This window comes from Bufo gargarizans, chromosome 3 (assembly GCF_014858855.1).
Source record: "Bufo gargarizans isolate SCDJY-AF-19 chromosome 3, ASM1485885v1, whole genome shotgun sequence".
NCBI lineage: Eukaryota > Metazoa > Chordata > Amphibia > Anura > Bufonidae > Bufo > Bufo gargarizans.
The window spans coordinates 592192779-592220106 of record NC_058082.1 but is presented as its reverse complement, the minus strand read 5'-3'; the positions used below and the strand labels follow the sequence as shown (position 1 = coordinate 592220106).

Sequence of the window (27328 nt, the reverse complement as noted above, 5' to 3'; positions counted from 1 at the left end):
AATGGCACAACATAGAGTCATAGGAATAGATTTTCCAGAATTGTTATTACATGGGGGGTACTAAACCGGACACGTCAGGAGAGGGGACAGCTCCTCTAAGGAACACTAAACCTAAATGAATGCTAAAATCAACCAAGAAATCTAGTCAGTCAGTCTGGTTTCCACTGGGTAGGCTTAGCAATCTTTTTGTCCTACAGCAGACAAAGTAGGATCAAAGGATAAGATTTATGGAGGAAGTGTATTTTCTCTGTTTAGTGTTCCTTTAAAGGGGTTCTCCAGTATTAATGACCAGTGATGGCAAGTTTGCCATGTTCGCCTGCGAACACATGCGGGCTGCCATCTTTTCTCACAAGTCCGGCGAGGCACAGGTAAGTCCTTACCTGTGCCTGTGCCGTGAGCCGGTCTGGAATCAAATGCGGTCACCAGGAGCAGGCAGTTCCGAGAACAGCCGCCGGGGGCCTTCATCGGGCTGTTCTCGGAACTGCCTGCTCCCGCTGACCACATTTGTTTCAGACCGGCTCGCGGCACAGGCACAGGTAAGGGCTTACCTGTGCATCGTCGAACTTGTGGGAAAAGACAATGCGAACTGGCCATCACTGTTAATGACATTTCACCTTGTGCCGGCAGCCCGCCCTACTGAGCGAAGGACTCATACTTACCTGCTGCCCTCCGCGCTGCCTCTGGTGTCTCCATCCTCCAGCACTCCATGAGCATGGTCACATGCTCTGCTGCAGCCAATGACTGGCTTCAGCAGTGATGTGTCTGCATGCAGTACGTCACATCTGAAGCCAGTCATTGGCTGCAGTGGAGCATGTGACCATGTCCATGAAAACAATGCAGGGACTGGAAAATGGAGGCAGTGCGGAGGACCGGAGCGGCAGGGAGCAGGTAAAAAGCTTAGTGGGGCAGGCTGCCGGCACTTGGTAAAATGTCATTATTACCAGAGAACCTCTTTAAAGAGGCGTTTCCCCACTACACATATACACTAAGGTCTAGTGATCAGGACTTTAGTCCCAATATAGTCGTATTATACTGTGTTAGTCCTGGGTGGGAAGGAAGGCCGCAGCTTCATCCTCGTCTGATGGTCAGTATATTAACGTCACAATGTAGCTCTTATTTGTGGCGGAGATCCAGCTGGAGAGCGGCAGATTCGGAAACTGTTCCTTTATGCTTGAAATGTTCTCCACACTATAGGACTTTAACAAGGAAAGTCCATTAAACAGCGAGGTATCCAGGTAGGAGATGTGAAACGGGGGAGCTGTAGGCGCCCGGCACAGTCTGTCCTTGACGTTGCAGTGGGTGATCATCAGGCTTTGTTCTTGGATGGTCTCAGCTTGGACACGAAGGTACCTAAGCCCCAGGATGGCCAGATACTCCGTTGGGAGAGTAGTCGCTCCGCACAGCGATAGCTTTAGGTTGTGGACAAAGGTAAAGTTCACCAACCGTCCCAGGGTGGTTGTGTCGGAGAACCAGATGGTCAGGTCACCATTGTAGCTTAGCCTGGACCCCGTCTTGTTTTTCGGAAGGGCGATGGTCTTACAGTTGCACATCAGGTTGGCCAAACTGTAGTCACAGCTTTGGATGTCAAAGGAGCAGCTACAGTTCCGGATGTTGTTGTCCTTGGAAAACATCAGCGTGTGGTTCTGGCTGTGTACGAGGTCTTTAATTATGTAAAGGTTCAGGAAGCCAAGTAAGAAGAACCGGTATTTATAGAAGGACATGGACATCCTAATATCAGGCCTCAACCGGCAGCATAACTCCATCCATCGGGGGGTTGCAGAGGTCAGTCGTAATCTAGATTAAATGTAATTAAAAAGAATCATCAGTATCCTAATGAATCATGACGTGTTAATTAGATCTGGTTCTTAAGGAACGTGACAAAAATATATCTTCCCAATGTTTACACTGCTGAGCAGCGCAGTATGGGTGGGAATACAATGTGATGGGCAGGTCTGCATGGAAGCTGCAAGTCCTGTTACCATTACCATGCTGGGAGATGACGGTATGCAGGTAGTGTGTGTACAGTGTGTGTGAGTGCGTGCTGATGACGGTATGCAGGTAGTGCGTGTACAGTGTGTGTGAGTGCGTGCTGATGACTGTATGCAGGTAGTGCGTGTACAGTGTGTGTGAGTGCGTGCTGATGACGGTATGCAGGTAGTGTGTGTACAGTGTGTGTGAGTGCGTGCTGATGACTGTATGCAGGTAGTGCGTGTACAGTGTGTGTGAGTGCGTGCTGATGACTCTATGCAGGTAGTGCGTGTACAGTGTGTGTGAGTGCGTGCTGATGACGGTATGCAGGTAGTGCGTGTACAGTGTGTGTGAGTGCGTGCTGATGACGGTATGCAGGTAGTGTGTGTACAGTGTGTGTGAGTGCATGCTGATGACGGTATGCAGGTAGTGTGTGTACAGTGTGTGTGAGTGCATGCTGATGACGGTATGCAGGTAGTGTGTGTGCAGTGTGTGTGAGTGCGTGCTGATGACTGTATGCAGGTAGTGTGTGTACAGTGTGTGTGAGTGCGTGCTGATGACGGTATGCAGGTAGCGTGTGTACAGTGTGTGTGAGTGCATGCTGATGACGGTATGCAGGTAGTGCGTGTGCAGTGTGTGTGAGTGCGTGCTGATGACGGTATGCAGGTAGTGTGTGTGCAGTGTGTGTGAGTGCGTGCTGATGACTGTATGCAGGTAGTGCGTGTACAGTGTGTGTGAGTGCGTGCTGATGACGGTATGCAGGTAGTGCGTGTACAGTGTGTGTGAGTGCGTGCTGATGACGGTATGCTGGTAGTGCGTGTACAGTGTGTGTGAGTGCGTGCTGATGACGGTATGCAGGTAGTGCGTGTACAGTGTGTGTGAGTGCGTGCTGATGACGGTATGCAGGTAGTGCGTGTACAGTGTGTGTGAGTGCGTGCTGATGACTGTATGCAGGTAGTGCGTGTTCAGTGTGTGTGAGTGCGTGCTGATGACTGTATGCAGGTAGTGCGTGTACAGTGTGTGTGAGTGCGTGCTGATGACTGTATGCAGGTAGTGCGTGTACAGTGTGTGTGAGTGCGTGCTGATGACGGTATGCAGGTAGTGCGTGTACAGTGTGTGTGAGTGCGTGCTGATGACTGTATGCAGGTAGTGCGTGTTCAGTGTGTGTGAGTGCGTGCTGATGACTGTATGCAGGTAGTGCGTGTACAGTGTGTGTGAGTGCGTGCTGATGACTGTATGCAGGTAGTGTGTGTACAGTGTGTGTGAGTGCGTGCTGATGACTGTATGCAGGTAGTGCGTGTACAGTGTGTGTGAGTGCGTGCTGATGACTGTATGCAGGTAGTGCGTGTACAGTGTGTGTGAGTGCGTGCTGATGACTATGCAGGTAGTGCGTGTACAGTGTGTGTGAGTGCGTGCTGATGACTGTATGCAGGTAGTGTGTGTACAGTGTGTGTGAGTGCGTGCTGATGACTGTATGCAGGTAGTGTGTGTACAGTGTGTGTGAGTGCGTGCTGATGACGGTATGCAGGTAGTGTGTGTACAGTGTGTGTGAGTGCGTGCTGATGACTGTATGCAGGTAGTGTGTGTACAGTGTGTGTGAGTGCGTGCTGATGACTGTATGCAGGTAGTGTGTGTACAGTGTGTGTGAGTGCGTGCTGATGACTGTATGCAGGTAGTGTGTGTACAGTGTGTGTGAGTGCGTGCTGATGACGGTATGTGCACAGAATAAAGCACAGGACAGTCTTACCCCCTTTTCAAAGGCAGACATGAAAACTAAACAAACCTGTTTATTGATAGCCTCTATCTATCCATCTATCTACTATTCTATTCTTCTATCTATCTATCTACAGTTGAAACCAGCAGTTTACATAAAATACTGTATATGAAAAGACACATACCGTATGCATGTTGTTCTCAATATTTACATGAAATCCTGTTTTTGGACAATTAGGATTACCATAATTGCCAAATGCCAGAATAATGAGAGAGAGAATGTTTTAAGGCATTTTTTTATTACTTTCTGCAATGTCAAAAGTTTACATACACTAAGATTACTATGCCTTTAACCCCTTCAACCCCGGGCCTGTTTTCACCTTCCTGCCCAGGTCATTTTTTGCCAAGCTGACCAGTGTCACTTTATGTGGTAATAACTTTAAAATGCTTTTACTTATCCAGGCCATTCTGAGATTGTTTTCTGGTCACATATCGTCACAAAATCATTTTTATTCATAAAAAAATACAAAATTTCCACATTTCAATTTTTCTACTTTTATAATTGATAGTAATAACTCCAAAAATAGTAATTACTTTACATTCCCTATATGTCTACTTCATGTTTGGATCATTTTAAAAATTACATTTTATTTTTGGGGGACATTACAAGGCTTAGAAGTTTGGAAGAAAATCTTGAAAATTTCCAAAACCCACTTTTTAAGGACCAGTTCAGGTCTGAAGTCACTTTGTGAGGCTTACATCATAGAAACCACCCAAAAATGACCCCATTGTAGAAACTACACCCCTCAAGGTATTCAAAAATGATTTTTACAAACGTTGCTAACCCTTTAGGTGTTCCACAAGAATTAATGGAAAATGGAGAGAAAATTTCTGAATTTCACTTTTTTGGCAGATTTTACATTTTAATCCATTTTTTCCATTACCAAAACAAGGGTTAACAGCCAAATAAAACTCAAAATTTATTAGCCTGGTTCTGCGGTTTACATAAACACCCCACATGTGAACGTAAACTGCTGTACGGGTACACGGCGGGGCGCAGTAGGAAAGGAACGCCATATGGTTTTTGGAAGGCAGATTTAGCTGAACTGGTTTTTAGACACCATGTCCCATTTGAAGCCCCCCTGATGCACCCCTAGAGTAGAAACTAAAAAAAGTGACCACATTTTGGAAACTACGGGATAAGGTGTCCGTTTTATTGGTACTATTTTGAGGTACATATGATTTTAATTGCTCTATATTGCGTTTTTGTGAGGCAAGGTAACCAAAAAATGGATGTTTTGGCACCGTTTTTATTTTTTATTTTTAACAACATTCATCTGAGAGCAGGTTGTCGGATGCAATTATATCAAATATGTCTACTTTCTATGATGTTTGTTTCAGTTTTACATAATAAAGCATTTTTGAAAACAAAAATTAGGTTTTTGTATCTCCATTTTCTGAACGCCCTATTTTTTTTTTTTTTTCTGTCGAAGACGTGCAGGGGCTCGTTTTTTGCAGAAAGAGTTGACGTTTTTATTGGTACCAATTACGGATACATATGATTTTTTGATCATTTATTATTACACTTTATGGGGCAAGGTACCCAAAAAATTGGTTGTTTTGGCACAGTTTTTATTTATTTATTTTTACAGCGCTTACCTGAGGGATTAGGTCATGTGACTTTTTTTTTTATAGAGAAGATCATTACAGACGTGGAAATACCTTACCTAATATGTCTACTTCTTCTTATTTATTTAAGTTTTACACAATAATAGCATTTTTGAAACCGAAATAATGATATTTTAGTGTATCCATAGTCCCAGAGCCATAGCTTTATTTTTATTTTTTGACAGATCCTCTTAGGTAGGGTCTAATTTTTTGCAGGATGAGGTGACGGTCTGATCGGTACTATTTTGGGGGGCATATGCCTTTTTGATCACTTGCTGTTACAATTTTTGTGATACAATGTGACAAAAATGGCTTTTTTATTTTTTACACAGTTTTTTGGTTTTGTTTTTTTAAGGTGTTCACCTGAGGGGTTAGGTCATGTGATATTTTTATAGAACTAGTTGTTACGGACCTGGCGATACCTAATATGTATACTTTTTTTATTTTTTTCACTTTAGCACAATAATAGCAGTTTTGAAGCAAAAAATTATCATATTTTAGTGTCTCCATTGTCTGAGAGTGATAGCTTTTTAATTTTTTGGGCGATAGGCGATTGTCTTAGGTAAGGGATAATTTTTTGCAGGATAAGGTGACGGTTTTATTGATACCATTTTGTGGGACATACACCTTTTTGATCGCTTGGTGTTGCACTTTTTGTGATGTAAGGTGACAAAAATGGCTTTTTTTACACCACTTTTTTTATGGTGTTTATCGGACAGGGTGGATCATGTGATATATTAATAGAGCTGGTCATTACGGATGTGGCGATACCTAATATGTGTGTTTTTTCAGTTTTTTATTATAAAATAAGGGGAAAGGGGCATTTTTAAACTTTTTTACTTTGTTAATTTTATTACTTAATTTTATTAAAAACACATATTTTTTCTTTTTTTTCTTCACTTTACTTTATTTCTGATGTTCACTTTTGGGGGTCTGATTCCCTCTGCAATGCATTACAATACATTTGTATTGTAATGCATTGCCTGTTCGTGGGCAGGTTGCCTAGGAGACCGGGCCTGAGGCTGGATCTCCTTGGCTCCCGTAGAAGGCAGGTCCCGATGCTATGCAAGGCATTGGGCAGCCTCTGCAGCGCGGGGACTCGAAGCGCTCACCCGATACAAACCACTTCTATTTCGCGGGCAGCGCGGACCGCGGCATAGAAGGGGTTAATCCCCCGGCATCGGCTCTTACAGCGATGCCGGCGGATACAGCAGGGGCCTGGCTACCAGGGACTGCTGGGCCCCTGCAGTGATCACGCTCGCACCGCTCCAGTGCCCGCACAATCACCATGACATACTATTACGTCAAATAGCGGTAACGCAGTGGTTTCCATGACGTAGTAGTACGTCATAGGTCGGGAAGGGGTTAAACAATCCTGGACTGCCCATATGACGTCATGTGTTTGGAAGCTTCTGTTAGGTTTGTTGGCCACATCTGAGTTAATTAGAGACACACCTGTGGATGCATTTATTTGCACACCTGATACACACTGCTTCTTTGTGTAGCATCATGGGAAAGTGTAGAGAAATCAGCCAAGATATCAGGAAGAGAATTGTGGACTTGCACAAGTCTGGCTCAACCTTGGGTGCAATTTCAAGAGACCTGAAGGTGCCTCGTTCATCTGTACAAACGATTATCCGAAAGTGCAAACAAGATGGGAATGTCCAGCCATCATACCGCTCAGGAAGAAGACGGGTTTTGTGTCCCAGAGATGAACGTGCTTCGGTCCGACATGTGCATATCAACCCAAGAACAAAAGCAAAAGACCTTGTGAAGATGATGGTGGAAGCTGGCAAGATTGTGTCAATATCCACAGTGAAACGAGGACTGTATCAACATGGGCTGAAAGGCCACTCTGCCAGGAAGAAGCCATTACTCCAGAAGAAACATAAAAAATCCAGATTAATGTTTGCAAATCCACACAGGAACAAAGACCTGCATTTTTGGAGACATGTCCTGTGGTCTGACGAACCTAAAATTGAACTTTTTGGCCATAATGACCATCGTTATGTTTGGAAGAAAAAGGGAGAAGCTTGGAAGCCTAAGAACACCATCCCAACTTTGAAACACGGGGGCGGCAGCATCATGTTGTAGGGGTGGTTTTTCTGTAGGAGGGACTGGTGCACTTCACAAAATGGATGGCATCATGAGGAAAGATGTGGAAATACAGAAGCAAAATCTCAAGACATCAGCCAGGAAGTTAAAGCTTGGGCCGAAATGGGTCTTCCAAATGGACAATGACCCAAAGCATACTGCCAAACTGGTTACAAAGTGGCTTAAGGATAACAAAGTCAGTGTTTTAGAGCGGCCATCACAAAGCCCTGATCTCAATCCTATTGAAAAGTTATGGGCAAAGCTGAAAAGGCAGGTGCGAGCAAGGCGACCAACAAACATGGCTCAGTTACACCAGTTTTGTCAGGAGGAATGGGCCCAAATTCCCACCAACTATTGTGAGAAGCTTGTGGAGGGATATCCAAAACGTTTGACCCAAGTCATACAGTTTAAGGGCAATGGTACCAAATATTAATGAAATGTATGTAAACCTTTGACTTTGCAGAAAGTAATAAAAATGCCTTAAAACATTCTCTCTCTCTCTCATTATTCTGGCATTTGGCAAATCATAATAATTATGGTAATCCTAATTGTCCAAAAACAGGAAAGGTTTATTCTGATTTCATGTCAGATATTGAGAAAAACATGCGTATGTGTCTTTTTATATAGTGCATGTAAACTTCTGGTTTCAACTCTATCTATCTTTTTCTCTCTTATATCTATCTATCTATCTCCTCTCTTTTCTCTCTCTATATTATATGTCTTGTCTCCAGTAGTTTGTGGCATTTCGTGCCTGTGGGGCACAATTTGGAAGCTTTGGGTTTGGCAGCTCAGGACTTGGTTTCAGTGCGGCTTGGTCGGAATACCTAGTAAATAGAAATACTTGCCCTCTCTGGTCATCTGTCCTCCGCTCAGGTTACTCTGTGGATGTGCGGACGCTGCTGTGCTCCTGAATCGTACTCTACCACTGAATGCTGCCACATTCTAGGAGTTTTATTCCTCCGTTTTCCTGTAATTCTGTTGTTTTTCCTTGATCCCTCTGCCACGCAGCAGCAGCAGCAGCACCAGTAGCAGGAAATGAATCTCAGAAGTTTCTGGCTAAATATCATGACTTAGTTAAAGGAGCAATGGCTCTAAGTGTGTTGAGTGCAGCACAGATTCTGAGACAAATACTATATCGCCTCTCTCAGAATGAGCGAAAACATCTTGAGATGAACTGACTCGCACAGGATGCTGGGAACGGTTACACAACTGTCAGCTTCAGCTATATTACACACATTATGTATGCAGCTGTATACTTCTATACTGCCACCAGGGTACAGGTAGCAGCTGCACCCCGGCCCTAGCACATAAAGGGGCCCAAAGGCCCCACTGCCATCTATGAAGAGACCAGCATTATGTAGTGCCCTGGAGCAGGGATACTTTGAAGTCTGGACATTCGTTGACATTTGCCCTGTTTCCCCTATGCAAAGTCATCAACTACTTACTTGATTTCACTTTAAAGGGTTAACTTGCATTGACTTCTACTTTTTAATACTGTGTAACTTCATTTTATATGTATGTTGTGATATAGCCTGTTCATTTGCACTGTATTTGAGAGGCACTGTGGAGAGGGTTAATAAACACTCAGCAACTTTTGGGACTTTCTAGCTAATAATGAAAAGCTGGTAATTTTCCAGTTACCATAAGGGTTAAAGAATAGTACGTTTTGGAGGGAAAAAGCCAGACTTGTTTACCACCAAAACCAGACAGACTGACCTTTTTAAATGTCTGGTTTAGCTCTGTTGTTATGTCTGAAAAACAGTTTTGTCTGGAAAAACTGCTGTGTCATTGAGCATCATTGAAGCTCTAATTCAAGTCTATGAGAGGCGATAACTGTAACATTGTATTTGTTTGTGCTGAGTTTCTCCACTCCACCCCTCCCACTAAAAGGTTCTAGTTTAGTTTGGGTTCAGTGCTTAGAAGATACTCTGCCATTCTGCATGAATGACCAGAAGTAGACACTGAGATTAAGATGCTGAGCCACAGACTATGGGTCTGTGACCAAGGAGCCATTCAGACTATTGAGCCATAGACTATGGACCTCCAGCCTTTGTCTACAGTACCAGCCCTCTGAGAAAAAGATAGGGAGGGACAGCTAGCTCAGGGCTTTCCTCAGCATTAAACCCTTCTTGCCCGAGAGGAGACTAGAGAAGCCATCCCTATGCCTCGCCTGTATTGTTTTGCACCTGAATTCCTCCATTGAAGAAGCACTTTCTCTGGACTTATTTCCAATCGGGGTGCACCACGCCTTACCATCCCTTCCAGAGAGCAGCAGCACATGGTGACACTTTGACGGTGTCCGGGGGACCCAGTGTAGCGTTGGGGCCACCCCAAACCCGGCCACTGCAATTATAAATGTGCCACATAATGGAACCTGTATGGATCTGTTATGCGGCCCGTTGACTTCTATTATGATGGAACGCAAAACAGAATGCCTCTTAAAGGCATTCCGTCATGGCCCATGATAACGGAATTGTAAGAAAACCCCGAACTCAAACTTGTAAAACACAATCTCTGTCAACACTAGTAGTGAATATACAGATGAGGAATCTGAAGTTCCCAGGCAGCCATAATGTACAGATGACGCAAGTGCCACACAACCGTTCAGGACATTACATCTGTTTTCTAGGAGTTCAATATTGATCGCCTATCCTCAGAATAGGTCATGAATATCTGATCAGTGGGGGTCCCGAGCGCCGCAGCCTCCTCACAGATTACCAAGGACAGCGCCGTACATTGTATAGTGACTGTGCTTGGTATTACGACTCAATCCTATTCACTTCAATGTTACTGAACTGTACATAGGCCATGTGACCGATGAGACGTCACTGGCCCAGGAAATGGTTCCAGTGCCCACTGGAGCACTGCAGCCTCTTCACACAGCTGATAGGCGGAATGCTGGGAGTCACGACCCCACCAATCAGATACTGATGACCTGTCCTGAAGATAAGACATCAATATTCTACTCATTTAACGCACTAAACATTCGCTGTTTGTGTGGCCGTCAGTTTGTAATAACCGCTGCACTGCACAAATAGCGTAGACGAGCCGTGATAACTCCACAGCATGCTATGCCAGTCAATTCATCTGTATATGGAAAAACTCTGATGGCACTACTTCTAAATGACACTCTGATAGTGCTGTGTATGGGGAACTCTGATGGCACTGTTTATAGGGGCACTCTAATGGTACTGTTTATAGGGGCACTCTAATGGTACTGTTTATGAGGGCACTGTCATGGCACTCTGATGCTACTGCTTATAGAGGCACTCTGATGGTACTGTTTAAACAGGCACTCTGATGGTACTGTTTCTGAGGGTACTCTCACAGCACTCTGATGCCACTGTTTATAGGGGCACTCCGATTGTACTCTTTATGAGGGCACTTTCACAGCACTCTGATGCTACTGCTTATAGAGGCACTCTGATGGTACTGTTTAAACAGGCACTCTGACGGTACTGTTTCTGAGGGCACTCTCACAGCACTCTGATGCCACTGCTTATAGGGGCACTCTGATGGTGCTGGTTATGGGGGGAACTCTGACAGCACTGTATATACAGTACAGACCAAAAGTTTGGACACACCTTCTCATTCAAAGAGTTTTCTTTATTTTCATGACTATGAAAATTGTAGATTTACACTGAAGGCATCAACACTATGAATTAACACATGTGGAATTATATACACAACAAAAAAGTGTGAAACAACTGAAAATATGTCCTATTCTAGGTTCTTCAAAGTAGCCACCTTTTGCTTTGATTACTGCTTTGCACACTCTTGGCATTCTGTTGATGAGCTTCAAGAGGTAGTCACCTGAAATGGTTTTCACTTCACAGGTGTGCCCTGTCAGGTTTAATAAGTGGGATTTCTTGCCTTATAAATGGGGTTGGGACCATCAGTGTCGTTGAGGAGAAGTCAGGTGGATACACAGCTGATAGTCCTACTGAATAGACTGTTAGCTGCTTTTTTCTTGCCATAATACATATTCTAAGTAAAGAAAAACGAGTAGCAATCATTACTTTAAAAAATGAAGGTCAGTCAGTCAGCCGAAAAATTGGGAAAACTTTGAAAGTAAGGGCTATTTGACCATGAAGGAGAGTGATGGGGTGCTGCGCCAGATGACCTGGCCTCCACAGTCACCGAACCTGCGCCCAATTGAGATGGTTTGGGGTGAGCTGGACCGCAGAGTGAAGGCAAAAGGGCCAACAAGTGCTAAGCATCTCTGGGAACTCCTTCAAGACTGTTGGAAGACCATTTCAGGTGACTACCTCTTGAAGCTCATCAAGAGAATGCCAAGAGTGTGCAAAGCAGTAATCAAAGCAAAAGGTGGCTACTTTGAAGAACCTAGAATATGACATATTTTCAGTTGTTTCACACTTGTTTGTTATGTATATAATTCCACATGTGTTAATTCATAGTTTTGATGCCTTCATAGTCATGAAAATAAAGAAAACTCTTTGAATGAGAAGGTGTGTCCAAACTTTTGGTCTGTACTGTAGGTGTACTCTGATGGTGCTGTTTGTATTAGCACTCTGATGTCACTGTTTCGGGGGAATTCCGGTGATACTACTTATGGAGTCACTCTGATGATGCTTCTAATAGAGACACTTTACTGGCACAGTGCACAAAGCGTGCTTTATCTTATCTCTTCCTACACAGGATTTTTAAAAGTAGGCGAGCAGGCTTTAAGGCGGTATTACACAGCCCGATGTGACAGACGATTGTCGGGAGGGATAATCACCTGCTCGCTAGTGGAGGAGACCGGTGCTATGGGGAGGAGCGATCACTATGCCATCACTTGTCCCCATGCTGTATAATGGTTTGCACGATCTGCCACCTGCAAAGGATCATTTTTGAACATGTCAAAAGATTTGGATTGCCCGATGAACAATCGTTTGCTCGTTCATCGGGCAATCGGCGGCAGTATTAACGAGTCTTCATACGAACGCTCATTAACGAAAAATACAGGCTTTAAAGTGTTGTTTACCATTACCAAACTAATGTGGGACGGCATAACCTCCTAATATATATACATTTTGCTTGAGAAGGAGTTATCTAGTAAGGACAACCCTTTAACTAACGGCTATGGACACATTTTGGGCAATTTTTGTATTGCTTTGACTGTAATATATGATAAAAACATATTTCCATTGGTTTTTAGTAAAACATTGTTACTCTGTTTATGTTCTGTAGCCTGCACGCAATCTCATACATTGCAAGCTGCTCTCTGACTGCTCGGCCTGCAGCCCCTTATCAATGCTTTCTTGAACATAAAGCTGCAATCTTTACAGCCAAATTAATGAAACCTAAATCAAAAGGGAACTCGGCTTTATGAGATTTCAGGAGCAGAAAGAGGAACTACAGACCAAGCCGTCAGAGAGCCTGTCTGACAGATTTCACACTGAACAGGACGGAGCAGCCTGCAGTGTATGAGAATACATGCTGGCTGCGGAAGACAAATGGAGCACGTTTTTTATTATTAAAACAATTACAAATATGTTTTTTTTATCCCATAATATAGCCAATGCAAGAAAAACTAAATTCACCCTAAAGGTGTCAATAGCCTTTAAAGAAAATGTCTCAGCCACTGCTTTTGGGTGTTACATTGGGCACATGGGGTGGGAAATCTCCCGTCATTGGGGCAGAATGTAGAGCCTCGATATGTATATACTGAACATGATACATCAGTGAAAATTGTAAGGCACCATACTTTTCAATACAGTTTTCTGTACATGATTATTATAACTATTACAGACATAAGAGACCCATCCACAGATCATGCTACCGCTATGGTTGGGGGGGGGGGGGGGGGATGGTGGATCCCGGAGTGGAACTGCTTCTTCTGTTCCCAGCGTAGATTCACTGCAATCTCTGGAAGTCGCCACTAAGAGGAGCTCAGTGTAAAAGGATTATTTACAACTTCCATTGATATTAATGATAACTGTAAATTCCTATGCTTTGAGCTCCCTCTAGTGGTGGCTTCCGGCAGATATCTATTGTGTGAAGGGAAGAGGAAGATTAATCAATATATTTATGCCAGTTGTCTTGTTCACAAAGCATATTTTCCTCTTTTTCCAATACAGAAGTCAGATAAAATAGGGAAGGCAGAGGGTGACCTTTATTTTTTTATTGCAAAAATCATTTTTTTTAAATTGTAAATTCATCAGAAATCTGGGAAGTCACACTGTGCGTTCCACCTTACCTGGGGGTTTTTGACGCATACTGGGAAACTGGCCCCCATATTGAGTTTTGCTATAGAATGAGATATGTGTATGTCCCTGCTCATACAGACTGTCTGCCAGGATGCGCGGGGCGCAGTGGTGCATTCATTCTGTACATGCAGCCATGTTCCTATAATTGTATGTCATTGTTCCATACAGGCCTATTTATGGGTGAGAGTGACAGAAAGAAGCTTTCTTGGGCTTTAGAGGCCAAGCATAAGAAGGATTAGAGATTAATCGCCTTAGTTACTAAGAAAGAGAATCTCAGCAGGGAATGAAAATATAAATGTAATTAAGGACTTAATTCAGCTTCAGGCGCCTGAATCGGAGCTAAGAGTCCCCTCTGTGTGCCGCCATTGTTATTTCCCTGTATTACTTTCAGTTCTTTACTCCATACTTATAGATAGTATTGCAAAGTAAATATCCATACAATCACATTAATATTCATAATGACTTGCTGGAAATGATTCAGTATAAAGAGAGGCATGGAAAATAACAGGAGGAAAGAAGAAGACCTCGTCGGACAGAGCCTTGTAGGTAGCCTGCATTCTGCAGGTCACCCCCGGACCCCTTAGTGCTGTAAGTTATGGAGAAGTTCAAGTTTTACCTCTGGAATATGTATGGTTTTGGACAAGCAGAAGGTCCCTAGGTTGGCTGTCGGAAGTAAGGCGGCCACTTTAATAAATAAAGCTTAGGCTAGTTTCACACTAGCGGCAGCCGTCTCCGTGCTGCTGCTAGTGCACGGGTGCCGCCAGAGGTCTGCTCCGGCCCCATTGACTATAATGGGGGTGGGCCGGAGTTCCGGCGGCAGCGCGGCAAACATGCCGAGAGGTGGCCAGAAAAAAACTACGACATGTAATGGCTGTGAACACGGACAAAATAGAGCACGGACCGTGCTAAAACACGGATGTGTACGTGGAGAACACGTACAGACAGAGGCGGCTCTAGACTTTGTGAGGCCTTAGGCGAAACTCAAACATGAGGCCCCACGAAGATCGTTGGGATGCCCGTGTTCTCCCGTACGGCGCCACGGCTCAGTCCTCTAGAAATAAGCTGTGTCAACCACCGCACGGAGCAGTGGTGTGGTCAACACTCCCCCTCCATGTATCTCTATGGAAGACTCGGAGATACACAAGTGCTGTATCTGCGGCTCTCCCATAGATACATTAAGGGGGAGTGTTGACCACCGCTCCGAGCACAAGGAGATCCGAAGTACCATACAGGAGATCGTCGGGGATCCCAACGGTCAGACCCCCCTTCCCCCGATTAGACACTTATCTCATATCCTTTGGATAGGGGATTTATTTTCCTATCCCGGAGTACCCCTTTAATATGCAGTGACATCACAGTAAAGGGTTAATATGCACAGTGACAACACAGTACAGGGCTTATATTCACAGTGCATATTAACACTTTGCATTAACCCTGGCCTAGTTCTCTAAATCGACCCTCCCCCCGCACACACACATTTTCCTGTACTCGCTATACAGCAGCACATACCTCTCACATCCAGGGCCTCCCTGGTGACGTCTCCTCCGATGTAGATCTTCTCTGTCATCGTCTTCTCCATTCAGTCCTGACACTTCTTTCAGCCGCCTCATCTCTGCAGAGTGTGACACACAGACGTATTAGCTTCCTTACTTTTCTATCATCATCCCCCAACCTGGAGTCCCCACAGTGTTCTCCTGATGCTTACTGTGCCCCCTAATACCCCCAAATACTATCCTGAAGAAATAATAGTGCCCCATAGTAATAGTGCTCCTCATAGTCCCACCAATAGTAATTCCCTTCTAGAGTGCCCTCATTAGTAATACTGCCCCCTACAGTGCTCCCATTATGTAATCTGCCCCACACTATGTAATTTGCTCCCATTATGTAATCTGCCCCACACTATGTAATTTGCGCCCATTAAGTAATTTGCCCCCCACATTCTCCCCATTAAGTAATTTGCCCCCCACGCTGCCCCATTAAGTAATTTGCCCCCCACACTACCCCCATTAAGTAATTTGCCCCCCACACTGCCCCCATTAAGTAATTTGCCCCCTACACTGCCCCCATTAAGTAATTTGCCCCCCACACTGCCCTCATTAATTTGTTTGCCACACTGCCCCCATTAATTTGTCCGCCACACTGCCCCATCATGTAATTTGCCCCCTACACTGCCCCCATTAAGTAATTTGCCCCTACACTGCCCCCATTAAGTAATTTGCCCCCCACACTGCCCCCATTAATTTGTCCGCCACACTGCCCCATCATGTAATTTGCCCCCTACACTGCCCCCATTAAGTAATTTGCCCGCCACACTGCCAGGAAGGGGGGACTCAGAGGGGGGGTACAGCAGCCAGCAGGACAAGGACACACACCTGAACACCTTGGAGGATTCTTCTTCGGTTCGGTGGCACCAGTCCACACTCCACAGTGCCGCAGCCAGAACGGTCGGGTCGGGTCACTGGAAAACAGACACAGCCGGTGAGGTGAGCAGGGAACTGGCGGCTGGCGCTCCTTCTTTCCCTGCCAGCTCTGGGGGCGGGGCGGGTCTGCCATTGCATTTAGAGACGTGCCTGTGCGGCGGCACGCTCTGAGCTCCAGCAGCCTCTGCTCTCTTAAAGAGGCAGAGAGCAAAGGGGCTCGAGCGGCCTGGCCGTGGCGGCTTGTCTTAAGTTAATGTCTTCACTAGGTCCGGAGAAGCAGAGTGCAGACAATTAAATTGCGGCGGTGTCAGGTGCTGGTGGGAGCCACAGCGAGGTCTCCACCAGCGCAAGGCCTTAGGTGGTGGCCTAAGTGGCCTAATGGAAGAGCCGCCTCTGCGTACAGAACACGTCCGTGAATCAGTGACGTGTGAATAAGGCTTTATAAGTGAGTGTCCTATGTCCAGATAATCCAGAATAACTGATAAAATGGGGCTCACTTAGATTGTGAGCCCATTGGGGACAGTGTGATGCTAATGTTTGTAAAGAGATGCGGAATATGTGCCATATAAGTGCGTAAAAATAAATAAAAAAAAACGGGCTATTGTTTAAAGGGGTTGTTGGTGTAAAATAATAAAATAAGCCATACTCACCTGACTGATCCCCCGCCGCTCCTGTTCCTGGTCTCTCACGGGTCTCTACTTTCTGGTCTCTCTCGACACGTAGGAAACGGCCACGTAGCTGATCACGGCCTGAGGTAGGTCACTGTGATCAGTGGTCATTTTTTGTGTCTGAAAAGGAACAAGGAGGTAGAGACCGGCAGAATCAGAGAGGAAGAGACAGGGGATAGGAAAGGGGAGTATTTCTATATAGTATAAAATGTGAAGCCTTTTTTAAACAAATGAATGGACTGAACAACCCTTTAAAGAGGTTGTCCCACAAAAAAATATTCAACCTTTTTCAAACCCGGACCTGGATCTGAATACTTTAGTAACTGAATGTAATTAGAAATTTAGTATAGCCGCTGAATTTTCCAACAAAATCTATCTGTATAGCGCCGCCTGCTGTTTGTTGTTTTCCTTCTTTCTCTGTCCACCTCAGTAATATTGCTAAGGTGGTCGCACCTGCTCAGTTCCATCCTTGAACTGCCACCAGCTTTATCTTCTGTTAGAAGCTGGGACGCTTACAGGGAGAGCGCTGCAGCAGAAAGGACACTCCTCTGAGAAAGGACACGCCTCTGAGAAAGGACACGCCTCTGAGAAAGGCCCCTGAGCTGCCAGCCTGAAAAGAATCTAGCAGAGCAAATGGAGTAATGAATGGGGAGATCTCTGGATCCATGCGAGGTACAGGGCTGGTTCTAGCTTTGTTAGAAAAAGATTGCTATGTACTATGTGATTAGTGTTGAGCGAATTGAAGCCAAACGAATCTACTTCGATCTGAATTTCAGGAAAAAATCTTTGAGCCGCGAAGCCGAATTTCCTTGTGCTTCGTGATAAAGAATCTATTTTTCTGGTAGAGAGGCCGTCACGGCCATCTTGATTGAAGAGACCGCAAAATCTTGCAAGGGGGAAGGAGGGGTGTAACGTGTGACATCACCATACCAGCGCGCTCAATCACTGACATCACTGCGTCCAGCCAGCATGATGATGTAATCAGGTCATCACGTCACCGCGCGAGATTTCATGCGGTGTCTTCAATCAACATGGCTGCGACAGCCTCTCTGCTAGCAAATGGATAAGGTGAATATGTATTTTTTTTAACCTGATTAACCCCTTAAATTGCAGCATCAGAAGCTTCGATAAGTGATGAACGTGGCATCTGAGGGGTTCAATGACGGGGGGCGGAGGCCGGCTCGATCACCGTTCTCCGTCTTTGCACCCCCTATATACAAAGCAATGCGCTTTGTGATGAAGTAATTCGTCAAAAATCTAATTTCTTTGTGAAATTCGGCAAAGTTTATTGACTTTTGCATAACTTTGCTCATCACTATATGATGTCAGATTTTCATTCTTTACATTAATCATGGGATAACCACTTCAAAAGTGCTCTTGTTTAAATGCCTGAATTGTCTGCTGCCAAGTTGGTCCCATAATCTACTAATTTATTACCTACAGTCATGTGAAAAAATTAGGACACCCTTTGAAAGCATGTGGTTTTTTGTAACATTTTTAATAAAAGGTTATTTCATCTCCGTTTCAACAATACAGAGAGATTAAAGTAATCCAACTAAACAAAGAAAACTGAAGAAAAGTCTTTTCAAGATCTTCTGTAAATGTCATTCTACAAAAATGCCTATTCTAACTGAGGAAAAAGATAGGACACCCTCACATGTATTCCCTCTTAAATTGGCTCAGATCTCACACAGGTATATCACACCAGGTGCACATAATTAGTAGATCGTTACTCTGCATGTTGAATGAGGCTTGCCCTATTTAAACCTCAGACATTTAGTTTGGTGTGCTCCTGACTGTTGAAGTGAGAGTGAGCACCATGGTGAGAGCAAAAGAGCTGTCAGAGGACTTCAGAAAAAAGATTGTAGCAGCCTATGAGTCTGGGAAGGGATTTAAAAAGATCTCAAAAGATTTTGAAATCAGCCATTCCACTGTCCGGAAGATAGTCTACAAGTGGAGGGCTTTCAAAACAACTGCCAACATGCCCAGGACTGGTCGCCCCAGCAAGTTCACCCCAAGAGCAGACCGCAAGATGCTAAAAGAGGTCTCCAAAAACCCTAAAGTGTCATCTCGAGAACTACAGCAGGCTCTGGCTACTGTTGATGTAGAAGTACATGCCTCTACAATCAGAAAGAGACTGTACAAGTTTAACTTGCATGGGAGGTGTGCAAGGAGGAAACCTTTGCTTTCCAAGAGAAACATCGAGGCCAGACTGACATTTGCCAGAGATAAAGTTGACAAAGACCAGGACTTCTGGAATAATGTTCTTTGGACAGATGAGTCCAAAATTGAATTATTTGGACACAACAGCAGAGGACATGTTTGGCGTAAACCAAACACAGCATTCCAAGAAAAGAACCTCATACCAACTGTGAAGCATGGAGGTGGAAGTGTCATGGTTTGGGGCTGCTTTGCTGCAGCAGGACCTGGTCAGCTCACCATCATAGAATCCACGATGAATTCTACTGTGTATCAGAAGGTGCTTGAAGAACATGTGAGACCATCAGTTAGAAAATTAAAGCTGAAGCGGAACTGGACCATGCAACATGACAATGACCCAAAACATACTAGTAAATCAACCAAAGATTGGCTGAAAAAGAAGAAATGGAGAGTCCTGGAATGGCCAAGTCAAAGTCCAGATTTGAATCCCATTGAGATGCTGTGGGGTGACTTGAAAAGGGCTGTACGTGCAAGAAACCCCTCAAACATCTCACAGCTGAAAAAGTTCTGCATTGAGGAGTGGGGTAAAATTTCCTCAGACCGATGTCGAAGACTGGTAGATGGCTACAAGAACCGTCTCACTGCAGTTATTTCAGCCAAAGGAGGTAACACTCGCTATTAGGGGCAAGGGTGTCCTATCTTTTTCCTCAGTTAGAATAGGCATTTTTGTAGAATGACATTTACAGAAGATCTTGAAAAGACTTTTCTTCAGTTTTCTTTGTTTAGTCGGATTACTTTAATCTCTCTGTATTGTTGAAACGGAGATGAAATAACCTTTTATTAAAAATTTTACAAAAAACCACATGCTTTCAAAGGGTGTCCTAATTTTTTCACATGACTGTATACTGACTGGTTCACATCTGTGTTGGTGGCCCTGTTTACACCTTCTGTGGTGTCCAATTCCATGTGTTATAAACATGTCCTCTGTATCGACTGCAGCACAAATTTCCATTGAAATCAATGGGAGAAGAATTAGGAGCTTTTTCCACATGGGTTCCAGAATCGGAGTCTGTTCTGAAATCCAGGCAGAAAACACTGTGAGAACATACCCTGAGAGTTCGGCCCACATCTTATGTGCATGGCCAGATGGCTCACTCTCCTTAAACTCATTTCACCTCTCCCGTATACCCAGGGCCAGTGCTTCCATATAGGCAAGGGGGGCAATTGCCCCTGGGCCCCCGAGTCCTTAGGGGCCCCTATGACCACCACCCGACACCGGCAGGTCCCGAGCCTTTTTTTTTTTGTGCGGCATCTCCCTTCCCTGTTCCTCTGATAGGCAGCCTATCAGAGGCCGGTGCAGGCGTCACGATGACGTCATTGCGCCGCCTGAGCCGTACAGCGCGGGACACAGGCCGGAAGAGGCCTGCATCGCATCGCTGCCAAGGAGGTAAGTATAAGTGTTTATTTTTTTTTTTATACGAGACTATCTTACTGCCACATGGGGGGAGCGGGAGGCACTTGATACTGGCACATGGGGGGGGGTTTGGCACTTGATACTGGTACATGGGGGGGTTGGCACTTGATACTGGATCATGGGGTGTTGGCACTTGATACTGGCACATGGGGGAGGCACTTGATACTGGATCATGGGGTGTTGGCACTTGATACTAGTACATGGGGGGGTTGGCACTTGATACTGGATCATGGGGTGTTGGCACTTGATACTGGCACATGGGGGGAGGCACTTGATACTGGCACATGGGGAGAAGAGAGTCACTTGTTACTGGCACATGGGGGGTTTGGCACTTGTTACTGGCACATGGGGGGCATGGAGAGGCACTTGTTACTGGTACATGGGGGGGGGGCTCCTGACTCCTGACCTGTTCACCATACTGATCCTGTGCCAGCTGTCCTGACCTTTGGATTATTTCATGGATTCACATAAACTCTGCCACCCCTGACCTCAACCTGTTTTCTATCTATGTGTATTGCCTGTTTCCTGGGGGCCACGCACCGGTGTCTCAGTGCCCTGTGGTCCAGCAGCCAACCACACCAGGACTATCCCAAGAGGAAGCAGCCTGATGTGGCCCCTGCAGTGAAGTCCAGATCCCTGTATAAAGATTGAATACCAGGGGTCCTCCGGGATAACACCCTTAGGTCTAGCCCAAAGTCAAACGGGTTAGTTTGCACGGTGGTTTCACAACACAGACCACACAAATATATGGCCTCTCATGCAATCCAGACTATATTTCTCTGCGTAGTACAGTCCTAATGACGATCCGCTGGCCAGGTGTCCTCACTAGGCTTGTGGTGTGGTAAGAGATCACTGCTTAATGCTCATTCAGGGTGGTGAAAATAAGATTCTTGAGGCGCATGGCTCATGTATCATCGGTGCTTTATGTCAACACAAAAAGACAGTAATGAGAGGAACGGAGCGGAGATAGCGGCGATTCCAGGAGCACCACATGTTCTCAGTAATCTCTGTTTACGTTGTGATTCCTGTTCACACTCCAGATAGGACTCGACTCCAGAGAGTTTCTAGTAACATTAGAAAATTCTGAAGAGACTTTGGGCTGGTAATTAGGGATGAGCGAATCGACTTCGGATGAAACATCCGAAGTTGATTCGCATAAGACTTCGTTCTAATACTGTACGGAGCAGGAGCTCCGTACAGTATTATAATGTATTGGCTCCGATGAGCCGAAGTTATTGCTTCGCAAAGTCTCGCGAGGCTTCGCGCAATAACTTCATAAATTACAAAAAGGCGTGTGGTGGCTCACCTGTTGTGACAAATGTTTTAGGTGCTCCGCTAAAAAGAAGGGTTTTCCCTGGAAACCCTATAAAGTCAATAAATATGATGAAGGCACTCGATCATCCAATATTGGTACAGTTCTGGATGATAGAGTGCCTACTATACATAATTCATCATATTTATTAACTTCATAAATGAATTAGTACTGTAAAAAAACATTTCCCAAACTCGGGTTCGGTTCCAGGTACCACTTAGAACCGAACCCGAGTTCGGGAAATGTTTTTTTACAGTACAAATAAATTTATGAAGTCATTGAGCGACGTCTCGCGAAGCAATAACTCGGCTCATCTGAGCCAATACATTCTAATACTGTACAAAGCTCCTGCTCCGTACAGTATTAGAACGAAGATTTATGCGAATCGACTTCGGATGTTTCATCCCTACTGGTAATATACTAAAAGTAATGCAAATTATACGATTTTGTTTTCTAGAATCACAGATAAAGTTGTGTATAGAGTTGAGTATTATTTCTTTATAGAACAGTCGGTACCAGGCAGGCGGGAGGGGGATGCAGCTTCAGCTTGTCTCTCAACACTTCAGTGAAAGGGGTATTCTCATCTCAACATTTAAGGGTATGCTCACATGGAGTATTTTCAGCGCTGACAAAAGCTATGGTTTTTTGCATGTGTTTTTTTTTCCTGACGTAGTTTTTGGTGAGGATTTTCAGTCCTGCTCATTTTCAATGGAAATTCTAGACGTAGAATCTGCATTAAAAAAGTCAGAACTATTCTTTTTCCGTGACGCTTTTTTCTTTTTAAAACTACAAGCCGGAAAGAAAAGTGCTTACGATTTAACACGTGGATTCCGCATTGAAATCAATCCATCCCAAAATTCTCAACCAAAACACTCAGTGTGAACATACCCTATAGCAGTGATGGCTAACCTCCGGCACTCCAGCGGTGGTAAAACTACAATTCCCAAGATGCACACTTGCTTGGCTGTTCTCAGAGCTCCATAGAAATGAATGGCGCATGCTGGGAGTCATAGTCTCACCACAGCTGCTGGAGTGCCGGAGGTTAGCCATCACTGCTATGGCATATCCACTGCAGCTGCTGTGAACACCATTTACTTCTATGGGAAGTTTGAAAATAGCCACCTAGAATTCCCACAGATGTGAATGGATATAGCTGTGCATGCGTGGCCACCTCTTCATTCCCAGCAGCCATGAGATGGGGCCCAATTCTCGAGATGGGACCCACACCTATTAAACATTTATGATGTATCCTATGAATACGCCATAAATGTTGAGATGAGAATACCCCTTTAATAGTGTCACTTGAAGCTTCTGGGCCACCATACAAAATGCCATGTGCTATTCATAATGATGGCATCTTCTTATGAGAAAGCGGTGCTTTGGGCCTCCTCAAGCACATTAGCCTGAGTGCAATTGTTACCCCTTCACCCCCGGTAGGAGCCCACTGCGGTTAGTTCTCATGGAACCTACCTTTGAAGAAGACTTGTCTGGAATCCAACTGTAGATCTGAACAGTGACTAAAAGAAAAATGTTACACCACATTGGTCGTTGTGATATAATATACCCATGGGACTCTTTATAAAGTAGTTAAAGGGGTATTCCCACCTTAGAGATGTATGGCATATCCACAGAATATGCTGTTAATGCTATTATAATACAGTCAGTATCAGACAGGTGGGAGGGGAGGAGGGGGATGCAGCTGCAGCAACTTTTCACTCAATAGTTTAGTGAAACTGAACTGGGACCAGCAACTACCTCCAGAATATGGGTCCCTGGTCCTACCTGGTAATAGACAGAGATATGGCATACTTGCTTGGCTGTTTTCGTAACTCCCATATAAGTGAATGGAGAGAGCCATGCACATGTGTGACCACTTCTCCATTTACGCTGCACCTGGATGCAGTTGTTGGCATCTGCTTGACCAGTGGATTGTGGAGACCCATGTTCTGGAGACCCTGTAAATAGGCCATAAATGTATAAGGAGACACTATATAATCTCCATGGGCACTGGCGGACTTGCTTGTTGGGCTCTTTGACAATAATTAAAGGGTATTTGCCCGTTGACTTTGTTCTGCTATAAACGTCTATGAGTCCAGACCTCTGCCAGAGCAAAGGTGGCTGCACCCTGCAAATACAGTCAGCTTCCCCTCCAGTCACTGTCAGCAGGCAGCACAACAGTGCGATTGATAATGACCCCAGAGCTTGGGATATTACAATTCGTGTTTTATTTATATTGTTGTGCATTATGTATTTTACGGTTTGCCTCCGGCCATAGTTCTCAGCAAGGAATGGAAGGCAAAGGTTGGCACAGAACATAGCTAACCACCCTGTTCCTCCCCTATTGGTAGGGATGGGCTGGTTGTGCTCCCTGCCAGGAGGGGGAGTTCCTGTCCAGAGAGGAGAGGAAGAAACCTGTGGAGCTCTGCTCCTGATACAGATTCTCCAGAGAGAACTTCTCCAATTTCCCTCAAGTGAAGCCTTGAGATTACAGACAGTGGCGTGAACTGCTACCATCAGTATAGAAGACATTGCTGTAAGGTGAGGGACTAAAGCCAAAACACCCATCACCAAAAAACCACTTGGTCATTGTTACTTCCGTGTGGAATTGCCACCAACCAACCTGCCTCCGTATCCTTGCTGGTGCCAGAGAAGAATTGCACTAATTTCTGCTACTGTATGTACCGTATTTCTCGCCCCATAAGACCCATTTTTTTCCTTCCAAAAGTGGGGGGAAAATGTCCCTGCGTCTTATGGGGTGAATACTAATGAGCACTTCCATTATGGAAGCGTTTATTAGTACCGGAGGACCGGGAAGCGGTGAAGGCTCTGTACTGACTTCTTCCTGGTCCTCGGCCGTTGGCTGCACTGTGGCTGCGCATAGCATGAGGGCGCTCTGTGACCTCACACTGTGCGTGTCGGGTCACAGCACAGCCGACAGCAGGCGGAAGAAGATTGTGCTGAAGATAAGGAGCGGCTGATATGGGGCTGATTAGAAACATGGGGGCTGATATGGGGGCTCATATAAGGCAATGGGTTCTGATGAGAGGCATGGGGGGCTGATTAGAGGCATGGGGGCTGTTGAGAAACATGGGGGCTATTAAAGGCAATGGGGGCTGATGAGAGGCATGGGGGGCTGATGAGAGGCATGGGGGCTGATATGAGGCAATGGGGGCTGTTGAGAAACATGGGGGTTGATGAGAGGCATGGGGGCTGATGAGAAACATGGGGGCTGATATAAGGCAATGGGGGCTGATATAAGGCAATAGGGGCTGATGAGAGGCAATGGGGCTTATGTGAGACATGGGGGCTGATGAGAGGTATGGGGGCTGATATGAGGCAATGGGGGCTGATGAGAGGCATGGGGGCTGTTATGGGGCTGATGAGAGGCATAGGGCTCTATCTGAGGTCTGATTAGGGCTGTTAGATGAGGTCTGATTAGGGATCTGATCTGAGGTCTTATTGGGGTCTTATTGACATTGGTGGTCTGACCTGAGGTCTAATGAAAAATATTTTTTCTTATTGTCCTCCTCTAAAACCTAGGTGCCTCTTATAGGGCAAAAAAATACAGTATTCCCAGTTCTAAGTTGCACTAAGTATTAAAGTCTTTGTTACATTCAACTCTGGCCTCCTTCTTCAGGATCCTCAGGGAACAACAGCCTGAGGCCTCTTGCACACAAGCGTTGTGCATGCGTTCCGTGCATTGGGGACCACAATTTGCGGTCCCCAATGCACGGGCAATGTCCGTGTGGCGGCCGGGACGGATAGAGACCCATTCAACTTAAATGGGTCCGTGATCCGTCTGCACTGCAAAAAAATAGAACAAGCGCTGCTCCCATAGAAGTGAATTAGAGCGCACCCGCGGCCCCTGCTCCCATTCTTTTTTATGGCCCAGACAGAAATAGCCGAGCCAGCTATTTTCGGCAGGCCCATAGAACTTAATTGGAGCAGGGGCTGTGGGTGCGCTCTAATTTACTTGTATGGGAGCAGCGCTTGGTGGTGGACGGACCCCGGGAAACCTGGGGTGCTCAAGCCACAGCTCTCCCCGCTCCGTTCTCCTTGTAGGAGCAGGTCCCAGAGGTGGGACCCGCACCTATCAGACAATGGGGGCATATCCTAGCAATGCCCCTATTGTATGTGATGGGAATACCCCTTTAAGTTAGAAGCAGATTATAGGTAAAGTCCCGGTATCTACCTAGAGTGCAGTCCCAGCACCTCATTTTACACTAAGCCATGCCTCTAACTCCAAGAGTATGGTTACATGACAGCATGTGTCATGTAGGGCGACACTACACATAATAATTATCAATGGTGTTGCAAAAAAAACAGAGCGGTCACGGTTCGCCCGCAACTTTTATTCCATTGACTTTAATGTAATCACAGCTCTAAAATAGTCAAACGACAGCAAGTCACACGTATTTTTATGTCGCACAACTTTTCTGCATGTTCTACCCTAACCCAGCACCTACCAATACCTGCCCCAACCTGTCTATTCCCCTTTGTGCCCCCCACACAGTCGTTATGCCCCCTTACTGCCCCTACATGGCACAATGCCCCTCACAATAAGCCCTCCTTACAATAGTGCTGCCCCCTTACAATCTTGTTGCCCCTTAGTGCCCCCCACTTACAATAGAGAAGCCCTGTAGTATTAATAAAATGGAAAAAAAAATATATGGTAATACTCACCTAGCCTCGTACCCCCAATGAACGGAGCACATTCTGCTTCCCTAGCAACAGGTGCGATGCAGTGATGTCATAGGATGTAGTGATGTCATGGGATGATCCCCGGCCAGTGCACTGAGCAGCTCAGCAGGCGCGATGACATCACTGCATCACACCTTCTGCTGCTGGGAGAGCAATGGCCGGGGAATGGTAACGCATGGAGCTGACCGCTCTACTGCCTCACCACTGCAGGGTATAAATTCTGCTATTTTTTTTACAGCATTAGCACAAAAACAATCTGATTATAGGCATTTAAGGTCCAAATTGTACCAAATAATGAAACAATATATAAGCTGAGGTCTTATATACAGGCAGTTTAATAAGGCACATTTATTTCCAAAGAGGGACATTTTAAGGAGCAGAGGGACTTGGGTCCCTCCAAAAGGGGGGACACAGGGGTCATGCCCACGATCCCCAGGAATTTATATGGGGTTATTTCATGACGTAAACCTGGACAACTCCTATAAACATGCCAAACTTAAAAAAGCAACATGGCACTTGTAATTCTACAACAGCTGGGTAGGTAACAGGCCTCGCTCTATATCCGAGTACTACTACTGGGCACATTTTGTCTATATTATGCATCAATCACATCACACTATAAGTATATATCTTATCATAGAGCGCCTGTATACAGCACCGAGCATTAAAACACTACAACTCCCACCATTCTACAGCTGTCAGGGCCTGCTGGGAGTTTTTTTGCCGCACACAGACTGCAGACCTCTGCTGTAATCCGCCATATGCTCTACAAATAGATATATAGAAATCTGTTTATCCTGGAGGTCAGACGTACCTTGGGTTCAGATATCAGCGTGGAGCTGCTCTCACACCCCAGCCTCTCTCAGCCTGTATACCTTCCCATCCCAGGGACGGCTGACTATAATGAGCACATGGCACACGGAGAATGGGCAGTGCTG

General features: G+C 45.3%; 1 protein-coding gene across 5 annotated transcripts; it reads right to left on the bottom strand.

Annotated features, from left to right (window-relative positions):
- Positions 1-562: 562 nt before the first annotated feature.
- C3H21orf62 (chromosome 3 C21orf62 homolog) lies at positions 563-27328 on the bottom strand. Of its 5 annotated transcripts, XR_006388363.1 has the most exons (4): positions 27205-27254; positions 23160-23206; positions 16028-16113; positions 15256-15267 (listed from the first exon to the last, which is right to left on the bottom strand). XR_006388363.1 is itself a non-coding variant. In XM_044287704.1 (2 exons), the coding sequence occupies exon 2, from the start codon at positions 1761-1763 to the stop codon at positions 1086-1088; it is 678 nt and encodes a 225-aa protein (XP_044143639.1). In that variant the 5' UTR covers positions 1764-1794; positions 27205-27328; the 3' UTR covers positions 563-1085. The 5 variants fall into 5 exon arrangements, 3 of the variants coding, with proteins under 3 accessions (XP_044143639.1, XP_044143641.1, XP_044143640.1); XR_006388362.1 differs by lacking the exon at positions 23160-23206 and having other exon boundaries at positions 15226-15267; positions 27205-27320; XM_044287704.1 differs by lacking the exons at positions 15256-15267; positions 16028-16113; positions 23160-23206 and adding an exon at positions 563-1794 and having other exon boundaries at positions 27205-27328.

Excerpts from the sequence above, each read along its gene's own strand:
- C3H21orf62 (XM_044287704.1), bottom strand. The coding sequence starts at position 1,763 with ATGGAGTTATGCTGCCGGTTGAGGCCTGATATTAGGATGTCCATGTCC.